The following is a 22,810-nucleotide window of genomic DNA, read 5'->3' on the forward strand; positions in this document are numbered from 1 at the left end:
TATTTGTAGTATATGTGGTCCAAATTATATGCTTCTATCATTAAATGCACAATTCTTATAATATTTGCACGAATCTGCCTCACTAGAACGAGAGACTAACAAAACGAGTGTTCGAAACGAGAGTGCAGGAGAAAAACAACAGAGGTAGACCAAGAGTTATGTGGGTAGATGAAATCAGGAAAGAAGTCGAGAAGAAAGGATTGACATTGGAAAGAGCAAGAAACCTAACACAACATCGGAAAGCATAACTACAATGCCAAACTCAACTCCACCAGCCTTACACATAAAGGTAGAAAGGGTTAGGACTAAGTAAGTAAAGTAAAGCAAAAACGAACGACAAATCGGAAGAATATTAAGGGGAATCTAAGATTTCATTCCACAAACCGTCTATTTATCTAGATAAAATTTCATCTTATTTATCCTTTTCTTTTTATTTAAAACATTACGTTATGTATACAAAAAGTGATGACAATATTAGATCGGGGATGAATATTTTTTGTCATCATAATTTGTTTCCTATCTTCTTTTTAAACTGTCTGCTCTTCTTAATGGAGGTTGGCTACTGCAATTGCAAACTATTGTAATAATTGTAAATAAAATCGTAACAACAGTAAAAGAAATCTATATGAGAAATTTACAAGGCAGGTCAAAGCTAAAAAAGCAGGCTTGGATGACAGAAGACATATTGGATTTGATGGAACAACGGCGACTAGCGAAAAACAACGAAACACTTTATAACAGCATACAAAAAGAAATTAGACGTAAAATACGAGAAGCCGAGAGTAAACATCTAGCCAAACAGTGTCATGACATTGAAGAACTTGAAAACAGATACGACACGTTTAACATGTATAGAAAAGTGAAAGAAGCGGATGGTATCTTCAATAAGAAACAAACTGCATTGCTAAAGGATGAACATGGTAAAGTAATATTTGAAGTAGAGGACAAACTTAAAGAATTGGAAAATTACGTTACGAACCTATTCGAAGACGATATGAGTAGTTCACCTCCCGATCTTACTAACTGCGACGGACCCCTAATAACACCCTCTAATGTAATAAAAGCCATACAATCATCAAAAGATGGCAGAGCGACTGGTCCTGATGAAATTCCAACTGAAATATACAAGCTTATAAATGATAGCAATGTTTTAGAGGCTATAACTTCGTTTTTCAATACCATTTATACCAGCGGACAACCACCTAATGGTTGGTCTAATTCACTGTTTATAGCTCTACCTAAGAAGACAACAGCAAAAACCTGTGCTGATTATAGATAGAACTATCAGTTCGTTAAACCATTTTTTGAAAATTTTTCTGAAGGTAATACATGATCGTGTATACAATAAATGCGAGGAATACCTGGATCACACACAGTTTGGTTTCCGTAACGGGTTTGGAACGAGAGAGGCACTGTTTGGAATTAACGCACTTGCTCAAAAATGTCGAGATATATCTGTAGACATATACTGTTGTTTTATTGACTTTCAAAAGGCGTTTGATCGTGTTAAGCACTCTATATTGATCGAAGCTCTAAAATACATTGGCTTGGACGGCAGAGATGTTCGAATAATTGCAAATTTATATTGGAATAAAACAACATCAATTTTAGTAGATGGTGTGGAATCACAGGCTATTATTATTAAAAGAGGAGTACGGCACGGATGCCTCTTGTCACCCCTGCTTTTCAACGTTTACTCCGAAAGAATTTTCAGAAAAGCACTTTCTGAAAAACAAGAAGGAATACTTGTGAACGGTGAAGTCATCAATATAATTTGCGATATGCGGACGATACAGTACTCCTAGCTTCTAGCGTTGCTTGTAGTCAAGAAGATCTGCAAACACTACTTGATAGTGTCGTTGAGAGTTGTAGGGAGGCAGGTCTGGATCTGAACATACGGAAAACCAAAATACTCGTAATAAGTAAACAACAGCATATAAAACCGTCTATATACATATGTAAATAATACCAAATTTGAGCAGGTTGATAAAATCGTTTACCTTGGACAGCAATTAAATTGTAACGCAGAAAGTCACGGCGAAATTAGATTTAGGATTCAGCAGGCAAGAGCCGCTTTTAGAAGGATGTCCAAGGTGTTATGTAACAGAGACCCAAAATTAGCATCCGCCTACTTCGCTGCTACGTGTTCTCGGTCTTACTTTATGATGTCGAGTCCTGGACTGTGAATAAAATCGATCTAAATCGCCTTGAGGCTTTCGAAATTTGGTGCTATAGAAGAATTTTAAAAGTTTCCTGGGTGGAGAAGATTCGAAACTCCACAATACTAGAACGTCTCAGCAAGACTACTGAGATCATAAAAATCATCAAGCAGAGAAAGCTGAAGTATTTCGGACATGTAATGAGAGGTTCCAAATATAGGTTGCTACAAAATATCATGTAAGGAAAATTAGCAGGCAAACGCAATCCAGGACGAAGAAGAACCTCATGGTTGAAGAACTTGCGAGAATGGTATGGTGTTGATACAAGCATGCTATTTAGGGTGGCAGTGAATAAAATTAAGATAGCTATGATGGTAACCAACGTTCTGAAAGGACATGGTACATGAAGAAGAAGAATTTCAAACTCTTCTCTGTCTTCAGCTGTTTTTATTAGCTGTTCAAAATTTAGCCCTGTCCATTGTCGGATGATTCTTAGACACGATAGTTTTTTCCTTCCAAGTTCTCTCTTTCCCTCGATCTTTCCTTTCATTACTAGTTGAGCATTTTGGTACTTATTATTTCTCAATATGTGGCCTAGGTATGATGTTTTTCTAACTTTCACTGTATTGAAAAGTTCTCTTTCCTTGCGTATTATGCAGCACTTCTTTGTTTGAGGTATGCGATGTCCATGAAATTTTGGGGATTCTCCGGTAGATCTACATTTCAAAGGCCTCTATCTTATTTACGTTTAAGGGAAGGAGGGGTATGATGGGGTAGCTAAGGAAAATAACAAAAATACAACATAATTACTACGTTTATTACTATTACTAATTGATGGCGCGTTACGTCATTAATTTAACTATGATTGGGTACAATCTTTGGAAAATCAACCTATCACATTTTTCAACAATTAGCCATTAATAAGAACATTATGAAAAACCATCTTGCCCCATCCCATATAGCACAAGTACGTTTTATGGACATCCAATGGACGTACATCTGTGTACATTGGAACGTCCAATGGACGTCCCGCTAAGGTACAATGGACATCCGATGGACGTCCAACGAATGTCCAGAGTTCACAAAATTGGACGTCCATAGAACGTCCGCTACAAACGTACATTGTACGTTGTATTGGAGCTTTCAGTGTACACCTTATGTACATTTAATGTACGTCTTATGGACATTTGTAGGGCACTTTTTAGAAAGCAATCCAGTGTCCATAATTTTGTGAATACATAGCAAAAAGCTTTTATAGGAAATAGTTCCTTATAATACTAAACTTATAGATACTTAAAAATATTACACAAAAGACCTTTTTTATTTCTCTTTACTATAACTTCATTATAATATATATACTTTATTATAGGAACTAGGAACTTCATTAATGCTATGCACGACTGCACTTGCACGATAAACAGAAAACATAAATATATCACAGGATGTATTTTCATAAAGACGAGATTCAGATAGACGCCCTAGGAAGCATGCACATTAAAAGAGGTTTAATCTCTGTTCTGTTTCTGTTTCAAATATCCATAACATCTCGAACACCCCCAAAATCACCGAGAGAATAAACTCTCTGAACAGGAACTTCACAATCAAAGTAATCAACGGCCCCCCTTCCGACACACAAGAATCTCTCAAATGTTTCTGTTCATCTTCCGGCCACGTACTCCACCGAAAGCCCAAACACAAAAAGATTCATGTACCGTCCGCTCTAATGCAAACATGCATTGACGAACTCCCGGTGGAGTACGAAAACATCCTTGAGGCTACCCCGTTAGCCTACCGTACCCACATGTAACACATCCTTTTCCCTACCCCGAACAGGGAGAAGTTGGTTTTTTGCGGTTTCCCAACTTCATTGCACAATTATACCTGTTCGTCCCAAGAAAATAGCCGCAACTATTTTCTCCACTCGAACGCTCACTGTCCACGCTGCGCTCAAAAGCCACCTCCTGACCGCCGACGAGGGACGCAGGCTTGCCTGTCGTTGTACAAAGGTTTCTAGGGAGATTGGTCTAGAGCAAAGCACGGACAGTACACGTAAATGTCTATGGAACCAACAACAATCCATCAAAACTTTCTTCTCTGTTGACTTTTAGCCTTCTGGACACCACCGTCCGGCATAACCAAGGAAAAACACCAGGACACGACACTTGCCCCAGTGCGGTTTTCGGACTGTTTGCTTTACTGCCAACACAATACATTCACTTCAAACCCTGAAGAGGACAAAATCCTAAACGGGGAAGCACATTGAACGCATTTCTTCTAAACATTATCTAGACAAGCAAATCAAAACAATGGCTGACTGACTGTTCTGTTTCTGTTCCAAACTATTTTTAGAGTCAGTACCGTTGTTGTATATTACAAGCGCGTTTGCCATTCTGTGAATTATCATAAATAAACCATCCTTCAGTATTCCACAACAAATTAACAGCGATAATCCCCTAAAAGTACCTGCCTAATACTACACCTTTCACGACCGATAGCGCGAAGAGCGACAACGTTGTCAAGAAGATTCTCATTTAGTTTGTATTGGGACTTAATATAATAGTCGCGTTTTGTGTAAAATATCCATGGACCAGAAATGGATATCCAATGTACGTTGAAAACAAACGTCCAATGGACGTCCCGTAATGTACGTACATAGTACGTCCAGTTTTGGTCCATGGACGTTTGAACTTTAAATGTACGTTATATGGACGTACATCGGACGTTGTGTGCTATATGGGATACTATGGGGTATGATGGGGTAATGGAATTGGGGCATGATGGTGATGGCAATTAATTCTCACAAAACAAACAAAAATGTGCATTTGCTCCAGATCTTCATTGTCCACCCCAGCACAAGCATTGTGAGCTCAACATACACAGATCTGGCAGCCTACCCAGGGTTCTGACGATGTCACTTTATCTATGGCTGTTTTCATAGCATCTCTCGACCACTCTCCTCTTTTTGTTTTTTTCTTGTAAGTACGTACCATGGTATTATCTAAAACAATAATCCAATGTTATTTATTAAGAAATTTAAATTAACCCAGACTTACCACCAATGTCCCATCATACCCCGCACCCAATACCCCATCTTGCCTCAAAAGGTAACTTTGAACAAAAAAAATTCACTAATTAAATGTTTAACGTATTCACACAAACAATATGCCATTCTCAAAATAAGAATACTAGTAAACAACGATAAAAAAGACATTAATGAGGTGATCATAATTACCTTAAAATAACGATGGATGTCCTTACACAAAATTAGATCAACGGAGCGCTAAAACAGTTTTCCGTTTGTAAACAAAAAACGCGTGCACTCTCATTCACGGTTTCTCTTGCAGTGACCGTTAGTCGAATGAGTCTTCCTATTGAGTTACTGCATGCTCTTCACCAACGTGTAGTTTCTTGTTTTTGTGCGGTACCCCGTCTTACCTCGCAACCCCGTCATGCCCCCCATTCCCCTAATGTTTTAAATGTCCATGTTTCAACTGCATAGAGAAGAGTCGACTAGACGTAACATTTTGATAAACGTAGCCAAATTTCGAGTTTTATTCGAGAATCACAAAATCGTAAAAAACTGACTAAACGGTCGTCCACGATGGTTGAGTCCCATTGTTCTGACGATTGTGAAAATGAAAACAATATGTTAAAACAAAGTCTACTTACTTGTACTCTGGCTTCACTAAGACTAACTCTTGTTGCTAAATCTTCTCGAACGAAAGCATCTGGATAATGTGTTTTTTCAAAAACTTTTTCTAAAGCTGCTAATTGTGCTGTTGTAAAAGTTGTTCTATTCCTTCTTGGTTTCTTTAGCTTTTCTTCACATGATGTTTCTAAAAAATAATATTAAAAATGAATTCGAATAAGAAATGATATCTAAACATAAAAAACACATTGATAATTCTTGATATATCACATCTGGATCAGATATGTGACCCCTGCCCGAATGTAGTGAAATATGTTAGCTTTATCTGTTGCGCTGGAGATCAAAGTGATATAGTAGATTGCTTATACATGATAATATGGTTCACATTTTAGAGACTTCCATGATCAAATAGTTATGCCTCTACTAAAAATATGTTAAAACTAGAACAACTGAACATCAAGATAAAGTTAAGGACCGATTAAATAAAAGCCTAGTTTGTATATAGTGTCGCCAAATAAGGCCAGTGTCTTAATTAGGCCAATTGCAAATATTTTCTTAAATATAGATATTATATATTAGAGGTCACCGTAAATGTCTTTCCCAGTCAAAATCGTCTACGCCATTCAGTCGGTAGTATCACATAGCAGCGCCAAGTAGACTAGACACGTGTTTATTACGGTGCGGAAGTTCGTTTATAAATTTTAGGTAAGTTATAAAATTACTAAAATGGTACTTAATGAATATAAGTCAATTATTTTTTCTTTGTAAAGCGATAGTAAATTAATTCTTTTTAAGCAACTGAAACTGTTTTTTCTCTATATTGCTTTTTATTATTTTTTTATGTTAAATAAAAAAAGTAGACAGTGTCCTAATAAAGCCAATTGTCCTAGATGTGTGTAAATGTGCGATATGTGTGCTTAATGTATTGACAAATTTTTGTTTTTAATATGAATAAAAGTTTTTTTTGCACGATTGATAATTTTTGACTGTTTACCGTGACAGATTTTACGTCAGTAGGTGACATTTACTAGCAACTCGACGGTAAGTAATCCAACTCGACGGTAAGTACTCCAACTCGACGGTAAGTAATTCACTTACCGTCGAGTTAAAAAATCACTTAATTTTAATTTATTTTTTGAAAGAAAAAAGAAAACTAACGAATTATTTATTAATATTGAAACTTATGGTACAATTTGTTAAATTATTTAATGAAATCCCACTTGTTTGGGCTGTGGTTTCACTTCTAACAGAAACTCCTGCAGAATCGCATACATTAGTAGTATCCAACATTTTTTCTCTTCAAATACGCGATCAAAGTTGAAAACTTGGAAATATCAATGCCATCATAAAGAAAAACGGTGGATTTAATCATTGAATATTCTGCCCAGAGGCTTCCAGGAGCTTTCAACTGCATGTCTTTGAACGAAATATGCCAATAGAGTCTTTTCTTCGATTCTTAAATTCTTGTCTTCGCACCATTTTTTAAAACTTTGGTAGGTATTTTGATAACGGATTTTGGATTTTTCGGGAATAATTGCGGAACACCCTTCTTCCCAAGCCCGTTCAATTTCTTCAAATTCACTTTCGCTCATATTTTAATTTATAATAATCAAAATTGTACTTAAAATTATTGACAACTAAATAAAAACTCAATTCTCCATTGTTGTTATGCACCCTAGTTACTACCTAACAACCAAAGTATCTATCTTGATAAAATGAATGAAACTAGTCAATATGACGAAAATGTTTAATTTTATAATTTATAATGGTATCAATCGTGCAAAAAACGTTATAAGCATGTCGAAAGTTAAGGGTAACCGATCTCAGACAATAATTGGAGTCGTCGCCCCGCTCCTCGTCCAAACAATTGTCTTCGATCGGTATAAAACCCTTACCGTTCTCCATACTTAATATACTATTTCACTAAATTTTGTATTTGTTCTTTAATTCTTAGCCTTAAAATTTATTATCCACCTCAATTTGCGTAAAAAATGAAACTGGCCTTATTAAGCTACCAGTTCCTAATAAGGCCAAATAATTCCAGATTTATTCAATGTTGAAATTTTATATTTCTTTATTTATTTAGTAAGTATTTTATCCTGAAATTAGATAGCTAAAATGTTAGGCAATACGTATACAAGAGTTTTCCCCCATATTGTTCCTGAATAAAATATTACAGATGTTTAAACCTTAAGGTGGCCTTAATTGGCGACCTTACCTTACGTTTTTTGAAGAAATGTGCTTCTATATATAGTCCAGGGCGCATCTGTTTTGAGATGGACGTTGAGAGGTGACTCAAATTTTTTTGCAGAAATTGCTTGAAAATAACTCAAATAAAAATATTTGAGATATCCTCCCACTCAAAATGGTCCGGAACATTGTTTAAATAATCAAAATGTCAAAATATGAAGAAAAAATTCGATGTTTTTAATGGTTTTTGGATTATAACTTTAAAACTATTCATTCCTGAGAGAAGATGTACTAACATAAAAGTTGCGTAATTAAATTTCCTACAATATAGAATTAGTTAAAAATTTAAAAAATAGTCACCCTTCTTGCAAAATAACAATAATTGCGAAAAAAACCATACAAAAACAAGTATTGGCATTCTACGTTTTTCAACCATTTATGGTACACTTAGGACCTTCATATTTTACCCAGAAAAACTATATGATATAGTAAAACAACGCTGTAAATGTCATTAAGATTGGTTTAATAGATTTTGCAAAACAAACTTTGCAATCCAGCTTTCGCAAAAAAAATTTCGCAAAAGCAGATAGCAAGTTGAATTTTTTTTGCTTATAGAAGTGTACTGTTCCTTTCATTTGCAATTTGCAAAATTAAAATCGATTAATTACCACGGCGTCGGGAAATTTTTTAAATAAACATTAATTTTTGGTGCTACGAGCAGGACAGCGGTGTTCGATTCACACAAGTTGATTTCCATCAAAATTTCTTCCAATCTTTATCTAATATATTATTTTCTTACTTTATATTTTGTTGTATTTTAATATTTTAATTCCACAAAAATCAAACTAATTTTATTATTGTTTGTGAAATATTGTTTAAACAATTGCATATGTTTAAAAATAATAAACTTTTATTCTCTAAGTTAAAATATATGAACAAAGAAAGTTTTTGCTAAAAAAAGTGTTATTTCAAAGGATAGAGTATGTGTTTTTATTTTGCCAGAAACAAATTTATTTATTTATACCGAAATGTAATAAAAATTAAAATGTATCAATCATTATCAAAGGTCAATGGAATGCCCAATCAGAGCAAATTATCCGCTGTCCTGCGCGTAGCACCAATAATTATTGTTTGTTTAAAAAAATTCCTGACGCCGTGGTAGTTAATCGCTTTTAGTTTTGCAAATTGTAAATGAAAGGAACAGTACACTTCTATAAGCAAAAAATTTCAACTTGCTATCTGCTTTATTTTCAGTCCTGTAACATTTTGAAAAAATAAATTTTTTTTGCGAAAGCTGGATTGCAAAATTTATTTTGCAAAATCTATTAAACCGATCTTAATGAAATTTACAATATTGTTTTACTGTATCATAAAGTTTTTCTGGGTGAAATATGAAGGTCCTAAGTGTAGCATAAATGGTTGAAAAACGTAAAATGCGAATACTTGTTTTTGTATGTTTTTTTTTCGCACTTATTGCTATTTTGCAACAAGGGTGACTATTTTTTAAATAATTAACCAATTCTATATTGTAGAAAATTTAATTACGCAACTTTTATTTCAGTACAACTTTTCTCGGAAATGAATACTTTTAAAGTTATAATAAAAAAACGAAGAAAAAAATCGAATTTTTCCTTCATTTTTTGACATTTTGATTATTTAAACAATCTTCCGGACCTTTTTGAGAGGGAGGATAACTCAAATATTATTATTTGAGTTATTTTCAAGCAATTTCTGCAAAAAAATTTGAGTCACCTCTCAACGTCCAAATGTACTAATATTTTTACAGCAGATGCGCCCTGGTCTAATAAGTTGATTCCCATTCTTTTCTTAATCTCTATGTTATTATTTATTCTATCTTTTCTTGTTACTCTGCAGTTTCTCCTTAAGAATTCCATCTACTTGCTTTTATATGGTTTTTAAAAAGGTTAATTACCATAATGGATGAAAATAATCTATGAATAGAATCAATAGACCAAAAGCATATTTTACAATTTTCTTACAAATAATGTTTTTGGTGTGTTAAATATTTTTAATGGTAAAAGTGACAATCTAAAGGATTTTAATGCTTGTGTATAAGTGTTTGCCTACTCATTAGGGGCCTGAATAAGGAGATTCATGAAAACGCGGTTAGCAAACTGAATTGCCGTCATTTTCTGTGAATTATCAATCCTAAGATCAGTAAGATCTCATAATATCAAAAATAAAATAATAAATAAATTGTTCCTGGAATGTATTTAGTTTTATCCTAATTAAATGCTATAAATATGCTAATTTCCTATACAATCAACCCATAACAAAAATAAAAACAGGGACACAAACACAAATAACAACAGGATTTTGTAACATCAAAACAACAGTATGAACTAGTAACGACCACATAAATTTTCTATTCACAGAATCCCATTAAAATTAAAAGGTACGACGGTAAAATTCAGAATTAAACACAGGAACGTTTGTTATTTTTTAAGTCTGATATTATCTATATCTTTCCCTTCATTCAAAGTTGGTTCCTCCATGTCCCTTCTTTATCTTCTTGCCAATTCTCATTTACCTCATAACTGTTTAGCACAATGAGAAAGTCTTCTTCTTCCTCTTGTAGTGCCTATCCGTTTCGGATATTGGCGACCAGCATGGAAATCTGTACTTTGCACACTGCTGCTCTAAAAAGACTTGTGGTTGTTGTGTTGAACCATGTGCGTAGATTCTTCAGCCATCAAATCCTTCGCCTTCCTGGTCCTCGTTTTCGCTTCACTTTTCCTTGCAAGATTAGTTGCAGTAGTCCATATCTTTCGCTGTTTCTCATGATGTGACCGAGGTATTCGATTTTGGCTGCTTTTTTTAACAGCTCTTTTTCTTTTTGCATTCTCAGCAAAACACCCTCATTAGTAACGTGGTTGGTATAAGATACCTTCAGAATTCGACGATAAAGGCACATCTCAAAAGCCTCAATTTTCTTGCAGGTGGCGTCTGTGAGAGTCCACGACTCAACTCCGTACAACAGTATAGAAAAGATATAACATCGCAGTAACCTGACTTTTATGGGCAATGATAACTCATGATATTTGAATAACTTAGCCATTTTTTGAAATGCAGATCTTGCTTTCTCTATCCTACATTTAATTTCTATGGAATGGTCCCAGTTTTCATTGACGTTCGTACCAAGATAGGTATATGTTTTTACTCTTTCTATTTGTTGACCGATCACATTGATTCGTCCAAATTGCTGTTCCTTCTTAGAGATCATCATACATTTTGTTTTCTTAGTGTTTAGTGAAAGTCCGTATCTCTGGCTGACTTCTGTGATTCTGTTCATTAACTCCTGGAGGCCTTCAGAACTGTCGGCGAATACCACAGTGTCGTCTGCGTATCTTATGTTATTGATACATTCTCCGTTAATTCTAATTCCGTTTTCAACATCATCCACAGCTTTTTGAAAGACTTGCTCAGAGTAGATGTTAAACAGCAGTGGTGATAATATATATCCCTGACGGACCCCACGTTTGATTTTGATATCGTCTGATTCTCCTGCCTCTGTCCGAATAGTTGATGTTTGACTCCAGTACAGATTGCTGATAATTCTTAAATCACAGGTGTTTATTCCAATATTGGTAAGTATCTCCATCAGCTTGTCGTGCTTTACTCTATCGAACGCTTTATGGTAATCAATGAGGCATGCATAAACATCGCAATTTACGTCTACATCGTTGAAATAGCACTTGTATACTAAAGAAAGCCTCTCTCGTACCCAATGCATTCCGAAAACCAAACTGTGTATGGCTGATTTTCTCTTCGCACAGTCTATATATCGTTTGATGTATAATTTTCAACGAAAACATTTCGTTTATAAATTCGCAGAAGTGTGTGTGTTATTGCGTTGCCTCTCCTGCAATACTCAGATCAGATTTATCGATGGATTCTTATGTAGTTTTTTCTTCTGAATCCAAATCTGAAAACGGCATTTCGATATTTCTAACCGTCTTCGAGATAATCGACCTCAAAATCTAAAATGTGACGTCACAATGGTTTTATTTTCTGCCGACACACTACACGTCCAGCTGAAATCGTTGCTATTAAGTAGGCTAGTTCTTTAATCTCGATTTGTTAAGCAAAGCATAGGTTATTTACATTTGAGTTTGACACTTCGTGAATGTCAAACTAAATTTTAAATTAAGTAGGTATTAATAAAACATCAATGACATTTGATAGTGAATTTAATTATTATATAAAATAAATAAGATGTTCAAAAATACAATTTGAGTATATTTTAAAAGCAATAATTTATTAACAGCTTTAAAAAGGTTTATACGAGTATACGGCCTCCCCTTTATGATAAATGGACTGTTCCATTTGCTATGAAATTAAACTATAGTCGGTTCGCTAAACTCGACACAACTGGCTAGTTATTTTAGTAGGTAATTTTTTTGTTTTTTGCGAATTTCGTCAAACTTGGCAAAATTGCTAATTATTTAGTAATTATTAACTAATTAGTAATCATTTTTTTTGCCTAATTGGCAAAATTATTGACTAAAATCACTAGCCAGTTGTGTCTGAGTTTAGCGAACCGACAGTATATGAAACAATATTGTTTGGTATAAAAATTTATGGTCTGATATGTGCAATTACATTCTTCTAATGGAAAAAAATATTTGATGATTTTTCTCAAATTATGGATACCAACAACATTTCCATTTATAACTCTTTTATTTTTAATTTGACGAAGAAAAGTTATACTTCATAAAAAGCTCTTCATGTTCTAAGATTTATGATGCAACCATCATATATAAAATTTTATTAATTTTATACGAGGTATATAAAAAATATGAATTTCGATCAAGAGTAAACTACCTTTATAGTTCATAACATTTAAATTAGAATTATATAATTGCACATTAAAACATAATTATTAATTCTAAACTACTTTTCATGATAGCAATTTTCCATATTATGAATTAAAATACGTAAATAAACAAAGTTTTCGTTATGATGATGCTCGCATTTTCAGCTTGTTAGTAATAATTTTAAAATATGGCTCATTGAGCTGATGGTTCGGAAATCACTGCAGGATACGGATTTTGTTTTCTTTGATAAAGCAATAAAGAGAAAATGTTACATCAGAAAATTTAAAACTTCTATCGCTGAAACCAAGATTCTGGTGACAACCTAAATACGTGTTTTCTATAATTCGCAAAGCAAACGAACGATAAGTAAATGAAGCAGACTAGGGGACTCTGAGATTGTATTCCACATATTATCGTCAATTTATATACGTAAAATTCCACGAATGTTGATTCCGTGTACCTACTCATAGTATGAGTAAAACAAAGAGAAAATGAAAGACATATTTGATTTAAAAAGATATTTCATTCTCTCTCTCTTGCGTACGTTTCACTCTATTAGGATCTCCACAGAGGCCTTTGGTCTGCTCTGAATTAAAACGAAAACCAACTGTCTTAGTAAGCAAAATTATACAAAATAATTTGCTTGTAGATGCTTTGCGACATCTATTTAACACAATGAGAATGAGAAGTCCTAAATAAGAAAATTTAAAACTCCTATCTGTTTATTAACATTTTAGTCTGGGCTGATTATCGGAGAATAGGCCATTTTTGGGAAAAGTCATTTACCAGCAATTTTATTGCTGGAATCGAAGCTTATATATAATAATAATATAGGTATGCAAAGTCCGCAGATAGTGTGCTACTTTTTTTATTAACAAAATGGCGCCCCCAAATCGTGTTTTTTTCAATTTTTGCTCCATAACTCCGAACATTTGAACTTTACCCAAAAACACCCTAATAAAAATTCACCGAAATTAAATTCTGCATAAAGACATGTTTTCCCGATCTGCTCCGAGGAAAATTTTCCTCGGAAAAGGCGGGTTTTCCCAACAAAATCTTTAAATTTCAAATAAAGTTTTAGATAAGTAAATATCTACCAATTAAATAACTCGGTGACTTAAAAGCTTTCTTGGTTTAGATTATAGTTCCAGAAGCCGGTGAAAATTAAACGAATATTTTAGCAACAATTCAATTGTTAATTAATAATTTACGGTCGCAATAGTAACCAAAATAATTATGATACACTGATCAAACTTTGAAATCTTATAAAGATGAGATGCCTATTTAATATTTTGTCGACAAAATATAGATTTTTAATTTTTTTGAATAATCTTTAAATGTTTAAAAAAATAGTTATAAACAAATTAACGTTTCTCAGAAAGTTTTTATGATATTCTAATTTTAAAAAATAGATAAAATGCGTATTTCAAAGATCTGAAAATCAATGTTTAAAAGTTTTTTGCAACTATTTGCAAAAAAGTTATGAAACAGCAAAATAAACATACGATTGCTACGTTGTTTATAATGTTTTTTAATTCTTTCAAAGCGTAAAAGTGAGTTTAAAGTACAAGCTAATTACTTACAAAAAATATAGATTATTAGTTTAATATTTATATTTTAATTAAAGATAATAAATATATTTTTTTGTAATTTACACGCGCAAAAGTAGACTAATACAGTACCGTAGCTAAAATTTTCACTCGAGACGACGACCGTCGCGCGACCTGCACTAGTTAATAAATAAAATTATGTATTATAACCCAAAGCGCCACGGCTCTGTATCAAGCCTACTTTCGCGCTAAAAGTTACAAAAAAAAACATTTTTAATCTTTGATTAAAATATAACCATTGAACTAATGTTTGGTATTTTTTGAGAGTAATTAGTTTGTACCATAAACTCACTTTTAAGCTTAGAAACAAATAAAACAAATTTTAAACAACGGAGTAATCGTATGTTTATTTTGCTGTTTCATCACTTTTTTTGCAAATGGTTGGAAAAAATTTTTAAAGCATTCATTTTCAAGACCTTTGAAATACGCATCTTAAGTATTTTTTTAAATAATAATATAATAAACAATTTCTGAGAAATGTTAATTTGTTTATAACTATTTTTTTTAAACATTTAAAGATTATGCAAAAAAATGAAAAATTTATATTTTGTCGACAAAATATTAAATAGGCATCACATCTTTATAATCTTTCTAAGTTTGATCAATGTCTCATGATTATTTTGGTTGTTATTGCGACTGTAAATTGTTAATTTACAATTGAATTGTTGCTAAAATATTCGTTTAATTTTCACCGGCTTCTGCAGTTATAATCTATACCAAGAAAGCTTTTATTTCACCAAGTTATTTAATTATTAATAACTAATTACTTGCCCAAAAAATTTATTTGAAAATTCGAGATTTTGTTGGGAAAACCCACATTTTCCGGGGAAAATTTTCGTCGGAGCAAATTGGGAAAAACATGCCTCTATGTAGAATTAAATTGGGGTGAATTTTTATTTGAGTGTTTTTGGTGTAAATTTAAAATCTTCGGAGTTATAGACCAATAATTGAAAAAAACAAGATTTGGTGGCGCCATTTTGTTAATAAAAAAAGTAGCACACTAACTGCGGACTTTCTTCTTCTTCTTCTTCAGCCTGTGTTCGTCCACTGCTGGACATAGGCCTCTTCCATTCGCTTCCATCGATTTCTACTCTTGGCAATTCTCATCAACTGTTTGCCCGCGACTTGTTTGATATCATCTGCCCACCTCTTCTGCGGTCTGCCTACTAATCGCCTGTTCTCTCTTGGTCTCCAGTTTGTTGGTCTCTGTGTCCATTTTTCGGGATTATCTCGGGCAACATGTCCGACCCATTGCCCCTTGAGCCTTGCTATACGTTCTGCGATATCAGTAATCTTTGTTCTTTCACGAATGTCGATATTTCGAATTTTGTCTCTCAAACTAATCCCTAGCATGGCCCTCTCCATCGCTCTTTGAGTTGTACTGAGCTGCTCTAAGGTTTTCTTTGTAAAGGCCATGGTCTCCAGTCCATATGTAGTTACAGGCAAGATACATTTGTCATAAACTCTTCGTTTTAGACACATTGGTATATCTCTATTCTTCAAGATAAAGCTTAACTTGCCGAAAGCTACCCAATCTGCGGACTTTGCATACCTATATTATTAATCTATAGGATCATAATATTCGATTCCAGCAATAAAATTGCTGGTAAATAACCTTTCTTTGTACTTTACTAATTAGACCAGCGTATTATAACTATTTTTTTTTCAAAATTAAAAGATTATGCAAAAATAATGTGTGTGTACTTTGTACGCACGTAAGAAGTTATACTTCTATTATATGATTATATGATTATAAACGAAATTAATATACTTTTTATTTATATTTTATTTAAATATTAAATTAATTTATACTTACTACTTCTCAAACATTTTGATTAAAACAGTGCCAAAAATTAAAATAATAAAAAAATAAAACACACACAAACACACTAAAAATGTCACAAATGATTTCTGAACATTAATTGTCGGAAAAATTTTTAACTAAATACATATTTTCTGAAAATAAAATTATATAATAAATATACTTACAATCATAAAATGTATAAAAAAAAATAAAAAAATAAAAGTTTCTATTGGGATTCGAACCAACTTACCACGCGGCTGGTATTTGCGTTGTATTGGGATTCTCTCGCATTAAAACTGCGCCACAGAGACAGCTTGTCATTATGTGCGAAGATCGTCTAACTAAACAGATTAACCTTTTGACATTTTTAACTTATGTAAATTAAATTATTTTGATTTTGAATTGAAATGATTTAGAATTGAAAAAATACAACAAAACATAGAGTAAGAAGACAATATATTATGTAAATATAAATATAAATTATGTAAATAAAAGTATTACATACTACTTATGTATTTTGGTAGGTTCAAGGTAGGTATCGGAGCCCGTATAACGACTAATAAATTTCGCAATCACTTGCGTCGTGCAAAGTGGCTATGTTCAAATATCATAACAAAATTTGATCAACTATTTATAAAACACTTACCAGTGAAAGATTCTTTAGCTTCGAATAAGCGAGATCTGCGGCACTCATACTAGGCACAGTTTGATGAGCTTTCACATTGGCATGAAACAATCATCTCTTCTATGTAAATAAGTCCAAAAATATAATATGAAAACTATTTAAAAAGGCAGTATAACCATTAACTAACTTTTTGTTTGTTGTTTCTCTTCCTACAAATTTTAAAACGCAACAAGCATACATTATAACCAAACGCAGTCCCACAGCTGTGCCACAGCTGCCATATTGGATAATTTTTGTCATGTCATTTGAACATCCAATCAGAACAAAGTTATAATGCGCATGCGCCCGGTCGCTAGGTTTTCCCATATAAAATTTCACCGTCATTACGCCCGTAAAGAAGTATAACTTCAAAAACGAAAAATTTATATTTTGTCGATAAAATATTAAATAAGCATCTCATCTTTATAATCTTAATAAGTTTGATCAATGTATCATGATTATTTTGGTTATTACTGCGATCGTAAATTGTTAATTACCAATTGAATTGTTGCTAAAATATTCGTTTAATTTTCACCGGCTTCTGGAATTACAATCTATACCAAGAAAGCTTTGATGTCATTAAGTTATTTAATTATTGATTAATAATTACTTACCTAAAACTTTATTTGAAAATTAGAGATTTTGTTGGGAAAACCCGCATTTTCCGAGCAAAATTTTCGTCGGAGGAAATCGGGAAAAACAAATCTCTATGCAGAATTTAATTGCGGTGAATTTTTATTTGGGTGTTTTTGTTGTAAAGTTAAAATCTTCGGAGTTATAGAGCAATTATTGAAAAAAATACGATTTGTCGGCGCCATTTTGTTTATAAAAAAAGTGGCACACTATCTGCGGACTTTGCATACCTATATTATTAATATATAGGATCTTATAATTCGATTCCAGCAATAAACTTGCTGGTAAATAACTTTTCCATGAATTTTGCTAATAAGCTCAGAGTATTTTGGTAACAACCTAAATTCATGTGTTCTAAAATTTGCAAAGCTACATTTGGTTTACAAAGTTTACAAACGATTTAGGTTGTCGCCAGAATGTTGGTTGCAACGATAAGTTTTAGAATCAATGGGAAAAACCCAATAGTTGGCTGTATACCATAGTTTAAAAAACTCATACAGAAGTAAAAACTTCAACTTATATTCTAGTATAAAATCGTTTATTTAAAAACTATCTAAAAAGTCATCCAAATGGATTGCAAAACGTTTTCGTTCTAATTCAGAACATCTTCAGTGCCTAGAATGAAGTATTTCCACGTTAGACTAAAGAAAAAGGTTAAAATTGTGACTGTTAGAATGAAAAAACTTGTGGGAATACTTACATTCTACAGAGTAGTTTTAAACTAGCACATCATTTAAAGTGGTAACCCCATAATATATGGTTTAAATATGTTATTTTAACAAAATAAATATGTTATAAGTTTTAGATTTTTGGATCTAATACTTCTCATTGTGCTAAATAGATGTCGTTAGCGTCTACAAGGAAATTATTTTGTATACTTTTGCTTTTAAGACAGTTCAGACAGTTCGTTTTCGTTTGATTCAGAATTCAGAGCAGACTACACGACTACAGACTACTCTCTGAAGATCGCGGTAGGGTGAAACGTACGTAAGAGGAAGGTGGTTGCTTCTGAAACCGGATGAAATATTAAGTGTCTTTCATTTTCGTATTCTGTTTAGATTCTCTGGGTTTCTTAACTTCTTGGTAGAAACTTCTTTGTTTATAAACTAAGTTATCAATCGAAGTAGCGCAGAAAACAACAATAAATATCGCCTCCGTACCACCAGATTGACAACAGATGGAATACTTTCTTTGGTTACATCTTCTTTGTTTTATCGTTTATAAATCGTTTATACACATCTTCTTTGTTTATGTAGACTTCTATGTTTTTCAACGGCCTGGTAAATATGCGTTGTAAACATTATTTTCGGTGACATTTATTCATAGATTATAAAATACATTTTTGTTTACCATACTCGGGATGCCAACAATAGTGATGTTGCAAAAGTAACTATTCGATACAAAGTACTCGTTACTTACGAATACCGAAAGTAACGATTACTATACATAGATGTTAATCGTTACTTTGATTACTTTGATTACTCTGATTACTTCGTTACTTCGTACCAATCGTATCAGAGCGAGTACCTATTTTGATTTTGAATATTGTATCTACTCGGTTGATATCGGTTGATATCGGAGTCGGACGAAGGCTATGAAGAGTTTTACAGGATTACAGGTCGCTGAGAAGTAGCTGAAATAGAGGGAGGTATATCATTTAACAAAGCATGCACCCAGAAATAGATGTTCATACGATTTGTCGAGGTAGATAATTCACAGAATTTCACAGATGTTAGTTCTTTTAAAAATAAAAATGCAACACATTAGATTTTAATAATAAATACACACTATTCTTATCAGCCCTAGAAAAAAATAGCTTAGATTGACCGGAAAATATGTAGAAATGATAATATTTTTTGGCAATGATCATCAACTTTAATTTTACATGTAGGTATGGCCAGGCGCGGATCTAGAAATTCATAATGGGAGGCCAGACTTACCTCAATTACAGTGATGCCACAGCTACTGATTTTTCGGTAGATCTACCGAATACCTGTCAAATCTACCGATCTACCTAATTCTCCTTTTTTTCTACCGAAAAATCAAAATTCTTAATTTTCAAATTAATCTGCCGATTTATTTTCTACCGAAAAATCAAAATTATTAGAAAATTTTTTTAGCGGATAGATTTGGCAACAGAGTTTAGTCAGTTTTCAAGAATTCTTGAATTGCTTTTACTAGCTTGAGACACAATGTGCGAACCAGCAGATACGGATTTACCGATATCAATTTTATGACCAGTCCTTTGCCCTTTTATATTATGATTTTGGAAGTAAAATGTATTTACCTGAATCTGAATAGTGAATACTAAAGGATTGTGGCTATTTTGATATATAAGATGATTCCAAAATAAAAATAGTATTTATATTAAAATCTTAAAAGGAGAAATTTATTTTGCACCTTTTTAACTTACAGTATTTCGACATAACTAAAGAACATTACAAATTTTTCTCGTTCTCAATTGCTTCAATATCCGACATTGTTTAGTTTTTAAACGATTTTAAAGGTTAAAAAAATCATGTTTTTGCCTATAAAACATTCCTTGTAGATTTTAGAGAAAAATGTTTCAAATAAATATTCTAGATCTTAATAGTTTCTAATTTGAAATATATAAACAATTGGAGATAATTGCAAAAAACCCTTATTTTTGCAGTAATTTATAAATATTAATAACTTATAACTATTATTTATTATAACTAATTTTTTTAACTTGTTTAAACAATTATACAGCTTTCAAATAATAATATTTGTATTTTGAACATAATATAATATAATAATTTGATAAATAACATAATATGTACCTAGTTCGAAGTTTTATTCATTCGTTTTGTTCGGCTATTATTTTAAATTAATTTTAAGGTAGATATTTATTTTATCATTAGTAGTTGTTTTTCCTGGTCTAAACCCTCCTTGGTATTCTTCGACAACTTTGTTTTCATAATATCTATTTCATTTATCGATTCCCAATTTTTGCAAGTATTTTGTAGACTACTAGTAGTGCTACGCCTCCACAATTTTTGCACTCCATTTTGTCGCCTTTTTTGCAGATAGGACAAATCGGCTGTCCCAAGTAGAAACACTGTAAGCGCCAATTCGAAAAATGTTCACCAGAGTAGAAAACGTAAAGGACTCAACTTTTCAAATTTCTATTTTCACTAGTAATACCACTAGAGGTCAAATTATTTCCGGAAATTTTTTTGAGATCATGAATATTTTGAAAATTTCCCGAGTCGCAGACGAGGGAAATTTTCTAAAAATATTCATGATCAAAAAAAAACTTCCGGATATTAATTTGACTTCGCGTGGTATTCGGTAAGAAAATTCCACACCAAATTTGCATTTGAAAATCCAAAGCTGCATGAACAGATTAATAGCGAGCCATAGCTTTGTCAGCAATTATTTAGGCTTTCAAATTCGTAATTTCTACTCATTGTAGTTGCATGGGAATACCATTTCAAGATAGAAAATAGTATATTCTTCAATTTTACATAAGTTTTGAGTAACTACAAGTGATAGAAAATGAATCAAAACTAAATTATGTAAACAAATAAAAACCAGTCTGTCAAAAATATTCTGTTATTGTAAACGTCAAAAAATTTCCACTATAATTCGCTGTTGGGTACCCCACGAGCAAAAAATTTCCGATAAAATACCTCCGTTGCCATGGTGATCTGTCAAAATAACGTATTTTGATTGGTTCAAAATTACAGGTGTGGAATTTTCTTTGAAATAAAAGCGAACACACATTAATTTAGTAAAAAATACTCCTGTTTTTCAGTAAATATTATGAATTTTATTTCCTGACTAGGTTTTGAACACATACAGTGTTTTTATTTGGGAAACCTGAAAATATAGTACACAATTTCCCACTTTTTAAAGACATTAAGTACCACAAATGATACTTTATTCAAGTTCCTTTAACGAACATATAACAAATTGCAACAATTTAGTTTTCAGGAATCAAAGAAATAAGTTTCTCTATTATTTCTGTATAGGTACATATTTATACAAATTATATTAAATTCTCTATATAAACAAATTATATTATGCAGTTTTTAATATAAAAAATTCGTTTATTGATATAACTTTGTATATATAATATTTATATTAAGGTTTAGTTTTACAGCTTGTAGTTTTTTTTAATAATTTGGGCTATTATAAAGTTATCTTACTCAAAATTCAGCCGACTTACAAGTGAAAAATCGACTAAATTCTGTAATTTTGCAATGTTTTTGCAGCATCTGCTCTGTTTCTAATTATTAGTCAAGGTTTACCAAACATTATTTTGTAGATTTTATTAAGAACAAAATTCATTTTGTAAAGACTATTTATATTTTTTAGTTTACGAATTATAATTACTTAAACAATTAAATTGTTTATAATAAATTCTCGTCACTTCCGGCGCAAAAGAAACATATAAATTCGAATTCAGCAGGTCAAAATATTATTCGATTTTTATTCATATTTGATAATTAATAGGTAGCACCCAGTTTAATTTTAAAAATATATTTTAAATAATTAATACAATAAACTTAAATATTTTATAAACGACAAATTTCTACTGCACTTATCACAATAACCATCAATAACTAACAAACAACTAAAAATTGCCTTCGAAATATCAATGGTCTTGGCGAATGTAAAATGTAAATCATGCGATTCACACGGTAAATCACTGTAAATCCCAAAAACCAAATAAAAACACTGTATATCCCGTATATACAGTGTTTATACTTGGGGATATGGATATAATGTGTTTTAAATTGGTGAAGTGAAGACGGAATGTGATATAATGTGTTTCATAGCAATGTTAAATTGTGGTTCTACTAATTTTTTATTTTTTTCTTCCTTGGTAATTGGTAGATAACAACACCCCAAATCCAAAAATGCAATAAAAGTGATTTTGAAAAAAAATGGATATACAGTGTTTCTACTTGGGGCAGCCGAAATAAGAGCGCTATCCCTTTGTTTCGTCGTTTCTTCCTTTTGCCAAACTGCTAATGTCAATCGGAATATTTTTTTAAGGCTTTCGCTGTCGTCCTTAAAAAATTTCAGCTGGGATACCACTTTCTCCTGCCCTTTCGTTATTTTTTGTCTCTTATTATATCTTTAATATCTTCATTCAAAGTTGGATCCTTGCACGTGTCTTCTTCATCTTCATGCCAATTCTCATTTTCCTTTAGTTCCTCTTGTTAGTCGTATTTAACAGATTTTTGAAGTATTCCGCCCATCTGTTTAATTTTTCTACTTCTTCTTGAAGTAA

The 22,810-nt window shown here is 32.3% G+C and overlaps 1 protein-coding gene across 1 annotated transcript in view; it reads right to left on the bottom strand.

The window, feature by feature from the left end:
- Window positions 1-22,810, bottom strand: part of LOC126884526 (paired mesoderm homeobox protein 1-like) — a 109,574-nt gene that overhangs the window by 5,556 nt on the left and 81,208 nt on the right. The window contains exon 3 of the mRNA XM_050650468.1: window positions 5,829-5,995. Within this exon, the coding sequence (XP_050506425.1) occupies window positions 5,829-5,995 (167 nt within the window). The remainder of the gene's footprint in view (window positions 1-5,828; window positions 5,996-22,810) is intronic.

The sequence above is a fragment of the Diabrotica virgifera genome, chromosome 5 (genome assembly GCF_917563875.1).
Source record: "Diabrotica virgifera virgifera chromosome 5, PGI_DIABVI_V3a".
NCBI lineage: Eukaryota > Metazoa > Arthropoda > Insecta > Coleoptera > Chrysomelidae > Diabrotica > Diabrotica virgifera.